General features: G+C 41.7%; 1 protein-coding gene across 1 annotated transcript in view; it reads left to right on the top strand.

The window, feature by feature from the left end:
• Positions 1–18,472, top strand: part of LOC146856076 (lysosomal alpha-glucosidase-like) — an 829,176-nt gene that overhangs the window by 323,129 nt on the left and 487,575 nt on the right. Inside the window, exon 5 of the mRNA XM_085654093.1 lies at positions 11,385–11,553. Within this exon, the coding sequence (XP_085510219.1) occupies positions 11,385–11,553 (169 nt within the window). The remainder of the gene's footprint in view (positions 1–11,384; positions 11,554–18,472) is intronic.

Raw genomic sequence — 18,472 nt, 5'->3', positions numbered from 1 at the left:
GAGGGCAGATCCAAGATCTTGGCGGACCCTAAACAGCTGCATAAAGCAATAAAGGAGTGGTCGAAGGAGAAGCAACGCAGCCCTGAGCAGCACAACCAAGAGGGAGCAACTGGAGGCAATCTGGACGACCAGAACTAATGCCCGAGATGGACATACACACAGATAAGAGTGCTGGGCACTTAAGGGGGATATACTGTGTAGACAGGACACTCCTTACATTACTTTGGGGGATGAGATTGGAGGTGCCCCGGGGACCTGTAGGGGGACTTAGATAGGTTGTGCAATATAACAAAGATGGGAATTTTAGATAGCATAAGTAAGATAATAATGACACCCGGTGCTTTAGAGGTGCTAGATGGCAGGCGGATGGGGGTAACTAGCCCAACAAGGTTCAGTTAAAAGAAGGGGCAGGCAACATCCACCCACGCGTTTGAAACACAACCTGGGTACCACCCACAGTATTTTTGTGATTAATACAATTAAATGTAAAGTTTGGTTATGATATATGGGGCTTGTATGGGGGGGTGGGGGGTCTCGCCATTGCAGAGTTGGGGGTTGCTTGGTGTGGGTGGGTGAGGGGGGTACAGAGACGTAAGAATTGTAAGATGTTTTATGAGACAACTGCCGTGCAGAATCATAGTAGTATGTAAGGCACAGATTACAACTACAAGTACAACCCATAAGATGACGGATCATACAACTAAAAACACGGCCACATGTAATATGATTAGAGCCGTAACGTGGAATGTTAGAGGCCTTAAGGATCACAGAAAGCTATGGTAGGTCATGGTATATATAGCGAGCTAAAATATTGACATAGCGCGGCTACAAGAGTCGCACTTGCCCACGACACAGCTTACATACCCGGATAGATTACTGGTTGACCGACAAGAACATGTGTGGCAGGATTTGGGAATGCGTAGTACTCCCTTGTACTCTTTCAGATCACTCCCCGGTCTTGTTGGTATTGGAAACCCCACAAAAACATATTCCACCCTTCACATGGCGATTTTCACCATATTCACTGCTGGATTCGGCCTTCAAAGCTGAAATATCAGAGGCTATGAAACCTCTTTTGCATGCAATGTAGGCTCTGTGGACAGGTTCACAGTAGTCTGGGAAGCATTTAAGGTGTACATCCGTGGGATAGCCATGTCAAAGCACTCTGGAGTCTTTAGAGCGATCCGTAAACGGCTGGCGGATTTAGCGAAATCCCTCAAAGCAGTGGAGCAACAGCTCCTGACAGGTCCTGACGAGAGTGCCACGGAGGAACTGAAAACACTCCTTGCAGAGTATCATGAGCTGGCAGAATCTGAGGTGAAGCATCTCAGCAAACACGCTATGGCCCGCACCTATGGGGAATGCGAAAATCCCTGGCGCGGTCCAGGCTTCACTTCTGAAGAAGTTTAGAGACGCAATGGTTGTTGCTGAGATTCACAGTGCAAAAGGGGAGGCGTTGACAGAAGAGGTTGACATTGCGGAACGGTTTAGGCAGTATTATTCGACCTTTTACAGCTCTCAGAGTGCAGGCACAGAAGAGGAAATATTAGATTACTTGACTCGTATCAAACTGCCCTGGCTCACTAATGAGCATCAGGCATACCTCATGAGACCTCTAGAGTTGGAGGAGATAACGTTGGTACTGGCAGGAATGAAAACGGGCAGTGCACCGGGAGTAGATGGCCTGACAGTCCACTTCTATAAAGAATTTAGGGATTTGCTGGCCCCGCACCTGGCAAGACTGTTCGAAGAAATGTACGAGGAAGGGATTATGCCACCGTCCATGAGAGAAGCAGTTATAGTTGCCATTTTAAAGCCGGATAAGCCACCGACTGAATGCTCGCCGTACCGGCCCATGTCCCTACTTAATGTGGATACCAAGATCTATGCCAAGATATTAGCAACCCGTTTAGCACCATTGATTCCGACACTAGTGGCCCCAGAACAGGCAAGATTTGTCCCGAGTAGAAATTTAACGTACAATTTAAGAACGGTATTCGGAGCAATGCAGCACACTAGACAAGATGTGCAAGCCAGGGCAGTGTTCCTGGATATGGAAAAAGCGCTCGACTCGGTCGAATTGCTATTTCTGAAGCAGGCATGATCAGAATGGGCCTGGGAGACATCTTTTTGCACATGGCAGGAATCGTATATAACTCCCCCACAGCTAGAGTCAAAGTAGGCGACTTAGTCATGGCCCCAATACACATAACTAGAGGTACAAGGCAGGGATGCCCACTATCCCTGATATTATATGCCCTGGTGGCGGAGCCCTTGGCCTGTGCACTTCGAGAATACCATAGGTATAAGGGAATACGTTTCCCGGGGTATGTGCTCATAGTATCCACATATGCAGACAATACGCTACTTTACGTAAGAGATCCTGATTCCAATCTATCCACAATACTGTGAGAAGTAGTGAAATTTGGCACAGTTTCGGGCCTAAAGGTCAACTGAACAAAATCAATGATATTCCCCCTCACCCCGAGTTCAAAACCATTTATACAGGATTACCCACTCCAGTGGACGACTGACCCAGTAAGATACCTCGGTGTCAAAGTACATACCTACTCAGAGTTAGTGTTTAGAGAAAATTACGGGGTAGCTATTAGCAAACTGGAATACAACATAGATAAATGGATTAGATTGCCGCTGTCATTAGCAGGCAGGGTTGTGATAATGAAAATGGTGATACTCCCCCGTTTCCTCTTTTTCTTTACCAACATACCGATAGTACTACCTGGAACCTTCTTTCGCACACTCACTTCATTATTGATAAAACTAGCCTGGGCCGGTAAACGCACGGGTTAAATCACACTTCCATTTCGAATGGGGGGGCTTGGCGCTCCTGACCTCGATTTGTACTACAGGGCGGTGCAGTGCGCTCATGTCCATTGCTGGAAGCATGGCTCGCCTGGGATACCCCATTTGCAGATAGAAAGAATAGTAGCGACACCGCACCCACTTCCAACCCTGTTGTTTTAATCACCTGACCGTCGTACAGGGATTATAAACTCTATCAATGTGACCACACAGGCATGGCAACATTTGCATTAAGTTTCAGGCCGGAGCCATCTTGTACTCCCTGCTGACTGTGCTGGACTGATGTCACTGACTGCCTCCATGTAGGGATAAGGGGGTTACCCGAGCACTCCACTCTCTTAATGTTCTGACAATATGAGATATGTTCACAGAGAGAACTGTAAAGAAATGGGAAGATGTAGAGACCACAGCTAAGAATCCCACCCTACTCCACAAATTCCACTTCCATAGAACTAAACAAGCCCTGACGAATCATATGGGTAGGGACCTAGCGGAACCTCCTGAACTTGCTCCCCTAACGTACGTGATTAAAGCCAGCTCCCAAGTGCAAATTGTGCCAAAAATTTTAAAGCTGTGTCAGGAATACCAGAAAAATCACTACACGAAAGCACGCCTTGCTTGTCAAGTAGACTTTTGCAGAGACCTGGACGATCTAACGTGGAAGTACTGCTGCAAGAGTACCAAACACATCTCCCTGAATGGCAGACATAGATTGATACACTCTAAGTTTTTGAATAGGGTGTACTATATGCCAGAAAGACTATGTAGATATGGGTTGCGCGACACAGCGGAGTGCGAGCGCTGTGGGAAACGCACAGCAGACTTCATACACCTAGCCTTGCAATGCCCAGGAATTGCCAACTTTTGGGCTGGGGTCTTCAAGGAAGTGGGAGAGATTACAGACTCAACAATGACACCTGACCCACTCTTGGCCCTGTTGGGGTACTCCAAGCCCATAAAAAAGGCAGTTAGAAGACTGGTGGATATGGGGCTGCTCCCACCACTCAGCCGACCAAAAAACTTATGAGCACTATACAAGTCATATCTTCTGACTAAACAAGCCGCTGCTGAGGGTGATGATGCTTCTACAATAGATTTCGTGAGCCAGCGTAGGCAAGAGGGATAACTATAAAACAGGGGTGATGGATAGAGCTATTGAGACCAGTGTGCCCGAAGGTTGTGGCCAGATGCAGGTGTACTTTGGGGAGGTGGGAAATGATGCCGAAATAAAGGATACAGGATGGAACTAGCTATGACTAATGATACCAGGTTGTGGCAAAATGGGACTGAAAGTATGGACTGTAACCGAATTGGAAAATATGCCTGCCAGAACGGCCGATAAACTGTGATTTGTGGGTTATTAATGTTATTTACTACTTATGTACTGAAAGATATGATGTCTCTTTGTATGACGGAAAAAGTTAATAAAGCATTTAAAAAAAAAAAGTGAGTGCAACAGTAGGGAAAGTGCTGGATAGCAGAGGGGTAAAAATTACTATTCCCACTCCAGTGAGTGCAACAGTAGGGAAAGTGCTTGATAGCGGAGGGGTAAAAATTACTATTCCCACTCCAATAAGTGCAACAGTAGGGAAAACACTGGATAGCGGAGGGGTAAAAATACTATTCCCACTCCAATCAGTACAACAGTAGGGAAGGTGCTGGATGGCGGAGGGGTAAAAATGACTATTCCCTCTCCAGTGAGTGCAACAGTAAGGAAAGTGTTGGATAGCAGAGAAACAAATATTAACATTTAAACAATTGAAAAAATGTAAATAATCTTAAAAATAACTAAACAATATTTTAAAAATATCAGATAAAATGTATTAAACATTGACATTGAATATATTAATTACATATAACAAAAAGGTACAACTATTATCTAAAATAAATTAATAAATACATGTATAAACAATATTTATTTCAAAGAAGCAAATATTAACAAACATAAATGTATTTCTTTTATTTCCTACCCTATAACACCATACAAATAAAAACAATACATATATTTACTTAAATATAATTTATTAACTAACATCTTTATTTAATTTATAAACTTTTAAATTACATAAAAATAAAAGATATACATATATCAATAACAAAATTAAAAAATAACCATTTTATAATTAATTCAAACATTTAACTATTAAAAAAATTAAAACGTACATTTCACAATGCAATAAATACAAAAGTAGGGAAAATGTTGGATAGCGGAATAATTGAATTTTCAATTCCAACTCCAGTCAGTGCAATAGTAGGGAAATTGTTGGATAGCGGGGGAGTAAAAATTACTATTCCCACTCCAGTGAGTGCAACAGTAGGGAAAGTATTTGATAGCGGAGGGGTACAAATTACTATTCCTACTCCAAAGAGTGCAACAGTAGGGAAAGTATTGGAGAGTGGAGTGGTAAAAATTACTATTCCTACTCCAGTGAGTGCAACAGTAGTGAAAGTGTTGGATAGCGACGGAGTGAAAATTACTTTTCCCACTCCAATAAGTGCAACAGTAGGGAAAGTACTGGATGGCGGAGGGGTAAAATTCCAATCCCACTCCAGTGAGTGCAACAGTAAGGAAAGTGTTGGATAGCAGAGAAACACAAATTAATAATAACATTTAAACAATTGTAAAAATTTAAATATTCTTAAAAATAAATAAACAATATTTTAAAAATAGCAGATTAAATATATTCAACATTAACATTAAATATATTAATTGACATATAAGAAAAGGTACAACTATTATCTAAAATAAATTAATAAATACATTTATAAACAACATTTCTTTAAAAGAAGCAAATATTAACAAACAAAAAATATTTAGAACATAGATGTCTTCATTTTATTTCCTACCCTATAACACCACATAAATGAAAAAATATTTTGACATTTTTATTTAAATGAATTTCCATAATTAACATAATTAATAATGATTTTAAAAATGATTAATGAAAAACATAATAAACATTCATTAAATACGCATTCTTTAACAATATAACATGCACAACACACACCTAAAATGAATTACACAATTACCATAATTAATTATTATTTAATACATTTTTAATTAATTAACAACTAATTATTAATTCATCAATTAAAAATAATTACTTCCCACGCTTCCCAGCATTAGACCTATAAGTACCACAACACAAACCTAAAATTAATTACACAATGCCATCATTGATTACTAAATAATTAATTCAAATTAATCAACAACTAATTATTAATTCATCAATTAAAAATAAATTACTTCACACCCTTCCCACCATTTTCACCTATAAATTCCACAACACACCCCTAAAATGAATTAGACAATTATTATAATTAATTGCCAATTAATTAATTAAAATTCATTAACAACTAAATATTAAATCATTAATAAAAAAAATAATTTACACATTTAACACTATAACATCTCAACTCAACAAATAATAATAAATAAAAATTATTTAATACATTTACAATAATTAAATTACTTTCCACCCTATTCCCCTATAAACCCACAATCCACTATGGTACTAAAAACACAGAATTCAAATAAAGAAAATATAATAACTACTAAAAATAATCAATACAGTTTATAAAATTAAATTACTTTCCACCCTATTCCCCTATACACCCACAACCCGCTATGGAACTAAAAACGCGAAATTGAAACAAAAATAATTTCAATAACTACAAAAGTTTTAATACATATAATTAAAATAGAAACAATTCTTATACAAAATATACATGCATCACACTCATACAAAATATATACTAAAATACAGAACATTGATAAACAAATCGATATTTTTAACATCTATATTTTTGCTAACGATATTAAACACTTCGGTATTTTGTACATCCTTATTACTTATACAAAATCGATATTCTTGACTACGATATTTTTTCTGTAGATATTCTTGACCCACAATATTTCTACCACGATATTTGTGCAATTCGATATTTTTTTACTCGATATTCTTTCTCTGCAACAAGATAGATATAGATAGATAAATAGATAGATAGATAGATAGATAGATAGATAGATAGATAGATAGATAAACACATATATTGCCACTTAGGGTCCGATGCAGATGTCGGACAAACCTGAGTCCGTCCGACATCGGTCAGGAACCTTGACCGAACAACCTACTGTTGTTAGTTACGGCCCTGCAAGTACGATGCGACCGAACCCTGTTTGGTTGCACTCATATGTTTCACAATGGGAGCATGCATTCCAAGCGGAATGCATGCACGCATTGTGAAATGGAGGGGTGCAGTTCATCCCTACACCTGTGGCTGGCACCCCAAGGTGCCTACCACCGGGTGCAGGAAATAACAGAGGTGCACCATAGATGCCCCCAGGCCTCCATTTGGCGGCATCGCACCTATGGGGGCCCTACTGGGGGCCCTCAAAGACAGTTTCCGACTGCCTTTTTGTGCCGGAAAAACTGGCACAAAAAGGCAGTGGAAAACTGCCATCGCACTCCCTTGATCGTAAAGAGGCAAACGGGGCAGTACTGAAGGATTTTCGGACGGTGGACGGTCTCTCCGAGCCCGTCGTAAGCCATCCGGAAATCCGAGTCAGATTTCTTTCTGACCGACCCCATCAGTATGGCTCTGTCAGAAAGGAATCCGGCTGGCATGTTCCGATGTGGGCGGAAAGGCTCTAACCATCGTTTGGAGCCCTTCCGTCCGAAATCAGAATCGGGCCCTGAGTAGTTAAGGTTAGGACTACGTTTCCATAGGAAAAGCATTTATTGGTTTGCCTTTTTCCTTATATTTGACGAATCTTCACAAAACTTTCACAAAAATATCATCCACCTCAAAAAGTTTTGGGGTGATCCGTCACGTGGACACGCGAAGAAGGGGGGGTCTCAAAACATGTTTTGCACCTGCAGTTTTCCATAGGAAAAGTGAACAGTGCTACCCTCAAAACGGCTGAACCAAATTACACCAAGTTTGGCAGAAAGCTAGTTCTTGATCCAGAAAGTGTATTTTTTGTTATTTGGTGTTAATCCATTCAGTAGTTTTGTTTTTGAGAAATTATGGTTTGAAATGTATGTATATATAGAGACACAAAGTAACTACAACTCACGGCTTAAAGCCCTCCATCCACTGCTAATTTCCTCACATATTACGTGACTCATGATGTGTTCTATGATATCATTGATAACATCACTGCAACTACTGAAAAGACATCATCAATGACAACACTGTGCATGATGGGAGCATGCGTTATGGTTACTTTATGGCACAAGTTATAGCTACTTGAACCTACTATATCTGGTGAATTTCAGTGGCATTGTTTGGTTAAAGTTGCATGTTTTACTGACATTTTCACCTAACTATAACATCACTTTGTTTTTATTCAGTGAATACATATATACATAATAGATAAATACATGCGCACATACATATATACATCTAAGTAACAGCAGAACACTTTAGAAAGAAAATGCGAGGCTGCAAGCTAAATCGAATGATATACTAACAAGGTTAACAAACTGGAAGAGTTACGTGGTGGAGTTAAAAGAAGAATTGAGGAATGGGTTAAAAGGGGGAGTAGCAAAGGAAAGAGGAAATCCAGCTAACAAAGTCTCTCTAATAGCTCCAGAGGAAGTTTGCCCAGAAGATAAATGAAAGGGAGATCATTTTACTCGTCAAAGCAATGAAAGAACAAGAATAAAGAATTTCCAGTAATACTGTTTCAGTGAAATTCTCTCTCAGAATGCGATGTGCTACCTGAGATGGTTGGATATCTCCTTAAAAACAATGTCCATGGGCGTCTGGGGCAGTGTTTGTAATTGCATGGCTTTTGGACTTATGCTGTATGCTAGAGACTTTTGGACCTATGCTGTATGCTAGAGGCTTTTGGCCTTGTACTGTATGCTAAAAGCTTTTGGACTTATGTCGTATGCTAAATCTCACTCCTCTTACAGAGGAATTCTGAAGTAAGGCCATATAGACTCCAGCAGGTGAGTAATGAGTGATATTGGGATCACCAAGTACAAAGTCCAGCCCATGAAGGGTTTTATGCAAAAAGAACTATTGATGGACAGAATGCAGAACAATGTCATACATTCACACCAGTACAGAGATCTGGGCCTAAATCCATTGTTTGTTTGCTCACCATGCCATTCCAGTTTGGACCCAGCCATATGCAAATCAGTCTTGACCCTGTGCTCAATGGGAATAGTCCAGCCCGAACTGCCAGGCCAGGTTCTCCCTGGACTGGAAACAAGCATCCTAGGACCGGTTTCGGGGTTTCACCCCTCTTCAGCCAGGATAGCTTGATTCCAGTGGCTTGGAGAGCACAGGACTCACGTCTGAGCATACCCGTCCCACTCGGGGTGACAAATGCAAAAAGAACTATTGACGGACAGAATGCAGAACAATGTCATACATTCACCCAAGTACAGAGATCTGGGCCTAAATCCATCTTTTTTTTGCTCATCATGCCATTCCAGTTTGGACCCAGCCATATGCAAATCAGTCTTGACCCTGTGCCCAATGGGAACAGTCCAGCCCGAACTGCCAGACCAGGTCCTCCCTGGACTGGAAACAAGCATCCTAGGACCGGTTTCGGGGTTTCACCCCTCTTCAGCCAGGATAGCTTGATTCCAGTGGCATGGAGAGCACGGGACTCACGTCTGAGCATACCCGTCCCACTCAGGGTGACAAATGCAAAAAGAACTATTGAGGGACAGAATGCAGAACAATGTCATACATTCACCCCAGTACAGAGATCTGGGCCTAAATCCATAGTTTTTTTTGCTCACCATGCCATTCCAGTCTTGAGAATGCAGAACAATGTCATACATTCACCCGGATGAGGGTTATGAACCCGAAACCGGTCCCAGGATGCTTGTTTCCGGTCCAGGGAAAGCATGGCTTGGCAGTTCGGGCTGGACTGTTCCCATGAGGCACAGGGTCAGACTGATTTGCATATGGCCGTGTCTGAACTGGGGTGGTGGAGTGAGCTAAAGAATGATGATGGATTAAATCCACATCAGTTGACTGGGGGGTGAGTGTTTGATTTGCCCAAACGCTCCGTCCATCATCCCCTTTGGTATCGCTTTGTTCGCCCTAAGTTGGCAGGGTATGCCCAGACGTGGGTCCCTTGCTCACTTTGCCACTGGATTCAAGATAGCCTGGCTGATGAGGGTTATGAACCCGAAACCGGTCCCAGGATGCTTGTTTCCGGTCCAGGGAAGACATGGCTTGGCAGTTCGGGCTGGACTGTTCCCATGAGGCACAGGGTCAGACTGATTTGCATATGGCCATGTCTGAACTGGGGTGGTGGAGTGAGCTAAAGAATGATGATGGATTAAACCCAGATCAGTTGACTGGGGGTGAGTGTTTGATTTGCTCAAACGCTCCGTCCATCATCCCCTTTGGTATCGCTTTGTTCGCCCTAAGTTGGCAGGGTATGCTCAGACGTGGGTCCCTTGCTCACTTTCCCACTGGATTCAAGATAGCCTGGCTAATGAGGGTTTTGAACCCGAACCCGGTCCCAGGATGCTTGTTTCCGGTCCAGGGAAGACATGGCTTGGCAGTTCGGGCTGGACTGTTCCCATGAGGCACAGGGTCAGACTGATTTGCATATGGCCATGTCTGAACTGGGTTGGTGGAGTGAGCTAAAGAATGATGATGGATTAAACCCAGATCAGTTGACTGGGGGTGAGTATTTGATTTGCTCAAACGCTCCGTCCATCATCCCCTTTGGTATCGCATGAAGGGTCTTATGGCATCTTTCTAATAATTTCTATAGAGTTAACATTTTCACATTTTGGATCATTCTTCTCGGAGACGCTGATAGTCTGGATGCCTAACCTGAGATGCTCACATTTCTCAATGACACGGATGGAAGTGGTGCATTTCAATAAGATTACAATTCTTGATTCAATCAGCACTGTGATGTAGTACAGAGACTGCAGATACATTTTAGGAACTTCCTTGTCCTTTGACAGAAATTATATTTTCAGACGTAGGAATTGCTTACACTCTGTAAACCATTGTCAGATGCTCTTAGCACTATGGTTTTGTCCTAATGATGGCCACAGAACTAATGACCACTAGTGCTAAAACCTCAACAATGTCAATCGTATTAACGAGAAATAAGGAAAATTAAATGATTGTGAGGGAAAAAAATACCCAGTGGCCTTCTTTCTGTGTCTACAAAAGAGCTCACAATTGGTACCCTTACATATATGGCATACATTGTGCAGAACATGGCAGCTATTGTCTTAATACCTTTCAGTACTAAATTTAATACACCACTTTTCTGGATGAGAAGAAAAAAGGGTAAATTTCTTGCTCTTGTTAACAAATCACTGATAGTTGTAAAAATGAGAAAATTGGTTTCCACATGGAACCGAATAAATCATTGTGATTATGTGATACTATTTATACCCATTTTCCATTTTGGGAAACAGAATAGCTCTGTTTTTGCATTGTTTTAACATTTTAATCATGCAATGCCCTACAATGCATAGCATAAAATAACTGAACTCAGTATCTTAATGCCATTGAGGAAGACAATATCCAATATAACAGTGTATTTTCATTTCAATTAGGTGGGACACATCACTCGGCGGTCTAACCTTTGCCAACCAGTTTCTGCAAATTTCTACTGCTCTGCCATCAAGTTCGGTTTACGGATTTGGGGAACATGAACATCCCAACTTCAAGCACAACATGAACTTTGTTACCTATCCAATGTATTCCAGGGACCAGCCACCGCAGGTAAATCTTGTTGCATACATCAGGATCTCTGAAACAGCAGATATATAAGAAATTGTTTTTTTAACATCTTGCTTTAAAAATGTGAATACATCATGTTGAGCGTGTTACATTGAAGTCCGCCCCTCTCTGTCACCTTCTCTGTGGCACTATGTGCTAAGGGTGCTTTAATTACAGAATGGTTTTGCACTCAAATTGTGATATCAACGGGGCATGGCCAGGCGCGTGGATCAGATGGCTGCTCTATTCTAAGCTCCGTAGCACCTTCAGTGCAGAAGGCCACCAGGATGCCTGCCGGATAATAAAACACTTACATAGGCGGCGGAATGTTGCGTGACTTTGGAGGAGAGAATGGGCACCTCCGAACATCACCAGAACCAATGATTTCCATTTTGATATCACCGCTTCATTCGATTCAATATGGTGGCGTTGGACTGTAGATCCAACTCAGAGAGCTTCAAAATCACTCATGGACTCTGATAAGATTCTACAAGTGGCCTCATATGGAGCAAGATCTATGTGAATTCTCCTTTTGCTTTATGGTAAAAGCCAAATCCTTCCTAGGTGGAACATGTTTGGTAGGTGCTCTGACTGATCTGGCGCGCAGCTCCTCAGGGCAAACAAAATGGCGGCCAGTAACTATTCCTCAGTGCAAAACAATGCGCTTACCGCTGCCGATATCCCGAAAGCACATGGCCTGACATTGTGAGTCCCAGGAACATTGGCAGCTTCACAGAAGGAAGTGCGGCATACTTGAAGTGATCTCGCTTGGAGTGATCTCAGCATCATCTAATGTATCCGGCCATGCGGCACGCTAGTGCCTCTCAGAAGCACATCATTAGACTACCCACTAAGCCTGCTGTTGGAGATCTCTAGATGATCCTGCCAAGAGGTGGACAGAAGAGCGCATATCCACGCTACTGATAGGAGGCCAGTAAATGAAAATATTAATTTCTTATAAATGATATATGAATCCTACCTCACTCCTTCACTTGAAAGTTTGCAGAAAGCAATTACAGTTTATTCACAGCTCCTTGTATGTTTTACATAAACTTGATTGCCACCTAAGAACATGATGGAACACGTATAAATTGAGAATTCTTATATTACCTGTCTCTTGTCAATCTGGAGCAACAGTAATAGTTAGGCCTCTGTGCGGGATTAAATCAGGCCTGCTACTACAATTATCTGTGAGGTACAGTGCTGACTGTTGTGTTCAGTGGTAACTTCTCATCAACACTACCTTCTATCTAGGTGTCTGTTTTTGGCTAGACTCATGGTAAACACATGGCCCTCTTATATTTCTTGGTACCACCTCTATGATTCTGCTACACTGCCTCCTGTGCCAGATCTGGAACCCATGTGCAGTGAAGTGGGCTCACTATCCCAGCATGTATGTGTTCTGATATCAGTTCTCAATACTCCTGCAAAGTATCATTAGCTGTGGTTATCACACTGACTATTACTGGCTGTCTGTGCACTGAGGGGACCCGTCAAGTAAAGATGCAATCTAATTAATAAGACACATACCTCGCTGTGCGCACGCTTGTGTTTGTCACTCTTGCGAAATACAAGAAGTCTGGAAATTGCTGTGTCACTGCTACTAATGGTGCAGTGTCCCAGAAAGGTAGTGTATGTTTCCAAAGATCCACTCCTGCCTACTTTTGCCTCTACACCAGCTCCACGCAGTCACGCGGTGGCACTCCCATTAGATCAAAGTGTCACAAGGATCCTCAATCTGCGATAGACTAAACCTACTATTGTGTCAAGTGGTGACACTGCACTCAGTATCAAGTATCCTTATTGACACCTCTTGCTGCGTAGTGTCCCAGCTCTACATATTAGGTCATGGAGGTCAAACAAGCCTGCTCTTAGGTGACACTTAATAACTCAATGGACACCTCGCACAGGGGTACCACTCCTATACACGATCTGTCAGTCTAACTATCACAAAATGTCGAACAGCAGAGATGGAAACATGAAACACAGCGACACTGAGGCAAACCTGAAGCACTCAAAACATTCACCACCTATTCAGGAGTCACCAGTAAAAGGCAGCCCAGTCTCTGCCTCTACCTTAGATGCAATTCTTATTAAACTCAATACAGTACATGATATAGCTCAGGGCACCAAATCTAACACAGATCTCCTTCAAGTTGAAGTGGTGGGGATTTGCAGAGATTTTAAAGACTTAACATTAAGAATGTCGAATGCTAAAACAAAAATAAGTATGGTGGAAGACTCCACAAATGTCCAAGCTAAACATCTTCAGAACCTGGTGAGGACTATCTCCTCACTAAAGAGAGACCTCACAGAACAGGAAACCTCAAGCGGAGAAGCAATCTTTGCATCTTTGGGGAGCCGGAATGTATCAGTAATTCTGCACCCTAGGTTGCAGATTTCTTAATAACCTGAATCCCAGAGGTCCCCCAGATGTCCTTCAGTAAGGACTTTGAGATTGAAAGAGCCCACAGGATTCCCACCTTCAAACCCAAAAACATGTTGACTTCAAGACCTTTGATCTTTAAACCCCTACGCCATCAACATAGCGAACAAATCTTGGCACATATGAGGAAGGCTAGGATGATACAGTAGCAAGATAACAAAATCTCCATCTCGCAGGACTATGCTAGAGAGACTGTAATCCATCAAAAGGGGTTCCTAAACCTACGGAAAAGTCTTATGGACATGGAAATTCCTTATTTTTTTTCAGGCCCCTGAAAATTTTGAATAACCTTCAGAGTCATAGGACCGGCAGAGATAACAGCCTTCCTGCACAACTAGTCAGAATCTCGGATGGAATCAGACTCTCATCCGAGTAATTCAACTCACTATCACCACACCTGATCTGCCGGAAGTTGCTCACCTGTTGAAGCTGTCTCCATGAATATTTCCTTTGGTTGTCATCTGGATGTCATTTATTTTTCATGTTCCTCTGGATACATGCTGTCTGTTCTCTATATTAGGTCACAGGCTGTTTGGCCTCTATTTTAGGTCACAGGTTCAGCCCAACATTTACACTGCCTTTTATGTCCTATTGTTCCATATGCGAAAATCATATATCATAGTTAAGCCTGATATCATCACAGAATTCATAAGATCCCATTCTACCTGTAAACGTGTTTCTACCTTCAAATTCATCACCTTCTCAAGGCAGGAGAGGCAATTACAAGATTGGCTGTTTCCCATGAAAAATTGACCTGAACTTCCTTTGGGGCTCTTACTTAAGCGGTTCCTGTAATAACCACTTATGGCCTATCATCCCACCCGGCTTGTGCGCATAGACTGACCATGGCTCTCGCTATGCATATATCTCTCTATGGTATTACCTATGTCCTTGGCCTACCCATGTCTATCAGGTCTCCCCTCCTACCCTAACATAGTTATCTTCAGTATTCCACAGGAATTTCTCACTAATGTAGAACAATTGTAATAGGTCGCCCTTACTATAAAATAGGCCTAAAGGTCTGGTATTTAGATACAGTTCCAGGCTGGTTGTGGACTGGACAGAAGACCACAACTTCCACCTTAAATAGGACCTAGACAGTCCCTATAACACCGCTGGTTAAGATCATATCCCTCTACTTACCTTACCTCATTCGAAACACACAGTCATGTCGAAGAAGACGAGTACTGTTTTGGAATACATGTACTCAGGCCAGAATTATGCCTAGTACCTAACGTACTAATGCTGACTTTGATTCTACATGATTAGTATTGTAGTGTTGGTATATCTGTTCTCGGCTACTGTGAATTTATTCTCTGTTCCAAGATGTCTCCAAGGTGTGCTGAATTTTGATTGTTCTTAACATTTATGAAAACTCAATTTGGAACGGGTCATACTGTTTTTATAAGGCTACTTGTGCATGTTGTTCCTCTACTCACAATTGTTTTTTTTGCTATTATGTTTAAGGTTTGGTTACCATGTACATGTATAAGTCACACTATACTCAGTGTTACTTACCATCCTCCACCAAACTCAATACCTGGACATCTTTTCTCTGTTTTAGCAGCTTTCTACCGTGTTCTGACCATGATTTTTCCCACACACCACTTCTCTTACTGACATCTCTTGGTGGAAAGGGGCATTTCCCTGGAGCTCTCCGGAGATCACGGGAGCACCAAAGTTGTTTTTTCTCTCCCTGTCCTTTTTCCCCCACACCCTTCTCTAGTGGGATATCTAACCCATCACAGTTTTACCTACAACCATCGAAGGCTTTGTTAGAGCCCCCTACATCAAGACATACATCAGCAACCCAGAAATACCTCCAATGCCCTCTATGAACGTTGTCTCTCTGAACATCAAGGGGTTGAACCACCCTGATTAAAGAACCAAAATCTTAGACTATTGCAAGGAGCTTGCAGGTGACTTAATACTCCTTCAAGAGACTAAGATAGGCTTCAAAGAGGCCCTGTTATGAGTAAAGTGTGGGTTTAGGACGTGACATGTTCTGAAGCTAGTGGGAGGAGAGATGAGGTTGTCACCTTTCTAACCAAGAAATCCGATCTAACCATAATCGCATCAGAGTATGACACCAATGGGAGATGGCGACTCACTATGTTAACTAATGGAGCTGATGACTTGTATGTTATGATTATATGTGCCCCCAACGTAGTTGACCCTAGTTTCAGACATACACTTAATAAAACAATAGTAGGGGGAGATTTTAACCTCCCATTGGATCCCATTTTGGATCGTCATTCAGCGTTCAAATACAAAACTCCCAAGGCACACAAACAGCTGCTTAATCTCTGTTCCTCACATCACCTCCTAGATGCATGGAGAGTACATAACCCTAAAGGTAGTGACTTTGCATTCTTCCCCTCCCCTCACTCCAGCTTCTCCCATATTGATTATCTTCATGTACATGCCTCACTTCTAAAATCCACTTCGGATACTAAAATTCATCCAATAGTTGTCTCTGATTATGCAGCAATCTCTATGTCCATTTTTTATCTTGTTGATAAAGGTAAAATTTGAACCTGGTGTCTAAACAGCGAAGTCCTAGAGAATGAAGCTGACATTGTGGACCTTAACAGCAAAATTGACCTCTTCTTTAGAGAAAAATAACGTTCTGTCAAATCCTCGATAATATTATGAGATACGTTTAAATCATTAAACAAATGTCAAGGAAAAACAGCAAAATTAAGAGAAGCCATCAATCACTAGGGGATGAAATTCAAAGTAAAGAGAAATTGTTTAGATACTCTAATAATAAATCCCTACTTCAAGACATCAAACAGTTAAAATACACCTTCAACTCCATCATCAGTAAAAGAGGCGAACTCGGAATCCATGCCCAAAAATCCTGACAACAATACTATGTAACAGAGCCGGTAAACTACTTGCCTCCACCCTTAAACTGAACAACCTCAACAACCAAATTGCTCATATCACAGATGAAAATGGCTCTAAAAAAACCACAATGAAGAGACTCATGAGGTCATTAAAGAATTTTACAGAAAATGATTTACCCCACAAGTGTCATGGCAAGAGTTCCTTAACTTCCTCCCAACAAATTCAGTCCTTGAAGAAGCAAGGATGTGCATGAATAAACCAATAGAAATAGAGGAGATTGTTAAAGCAGTAAAGGCCATCCATTCAGGGAAGACACCTGCCCAGGATAGCTTCCCAATCGCTTATTATAAAACCTTTACATCTTCGATCATAAAGCACCTCAAAAAAACATTTGATCACTGCTTTGAATGGCAAGGTTTCTGGCATGGCCGCTGAGGCCACCATAGTGGTCATCCCCAAAGAGGGCAAGCACCATTGGGACCCAAAATATTTGCGGCCCATTTCCCTCCTGAATACGGAAGCAAACACTTTTGCAAAACTCCTAGCCGAGGCTAGAAAGTTGCATTTTTAAACTTATCCATAACTCTCAAATGGGCTTTGTCAAAGTGTGCCTTTGAGAGAGATAACATTTGCACTTTCTGTCATATTTTGGAAAAAGCTTGCCTTTATTCACTGTCCACTGCAGCAATTGCTCTTGATGCTGAAAAGGCATTTGACAAAGTGTCTTGGCCTTTTTTACATGCAGTCCTTGAATCTCATAACTTGGGTGACTCTTTAATTAGTATGGTACTGGCTCTCTACACGAATCCGAAAGCAAACATTAGGATTAATGGCACCACCTCCTCATATTTTGACCTACACCAAGGTACAAGAAGGATGTCCTCTCTCATCCTTGCTCTTTTTACTTACTATTTTATATTTTTGTCCTCATCTCACCAATAAGCTTCTGCAGATCTTACAAAGCTGTTGTTTTCAATCTGTGCACCCTTCGGCTTACCGCACTTGCTTAGGTCACCCAGACCAGCCATGTTTGGTAGGAGCTTGGTGTAATCATAGGACCGATTATATTCACCTCAGGTCGTGGCCCCAGCTCATGAGGGGCTGCCAGATAATTATCAGGCTTTCCCCAGCTCCATTCTAATCTAAGCGAGCCATAGCAAATGTGTCTTTAAGCCAGTCCTCACTCTTCGGGGGTATAGGGTCTTTCCACTTCTTGCAGATCTCTCTCCGGGCAAATATCATCAAGTATAACAACAGCCCACTACGAATTTGCGATGTGTTCCGGCGAAACAAACCGTCAGCACCAAAAAACACTAATGACAAGTTTACTTCAATGCTTACTTTAAAAATGCCACCGAGGATATCCCCCACCCCCTTCCAGAAATGTCTTAATTCAGGACACTCAAAGAAGATGTGGATATCATTGGCATTAGAAGTCATACATCTTGGACATTTTGGAATAGGTAGTGGGGCGAACTTGGCTATCTTAGCGGGTGTGTAATAGAGTCTATTGAGAAAAAAAAATGATTCTTTTTTTAGGCTTGCTGGTTTAATACATTTGTATAATAATTTCAGAGAGGGCTCATGCAGGGCATCTATAGAGGGCTCGAGGGGGGGATTGGT

This window comes from Triturus cristatus, chromosome 4_1 (genome assembly GCF_964204655.1).
Source record: "Triturus cristatus chromosome 4_1, aTriCri1.1, whole genome shotgun sequence".
Lineage (NCBI taxonomy): Eukaryota > Metazoa > Chordata > Amphibia > Caudata > Salamandridae > Triturus > Triturus cristatus.
The sequence above is the reverse complement of the archived record's forward strand: the minus strand, read 5'-3'. Positions and strand labels throughout refer to the sequence as shown.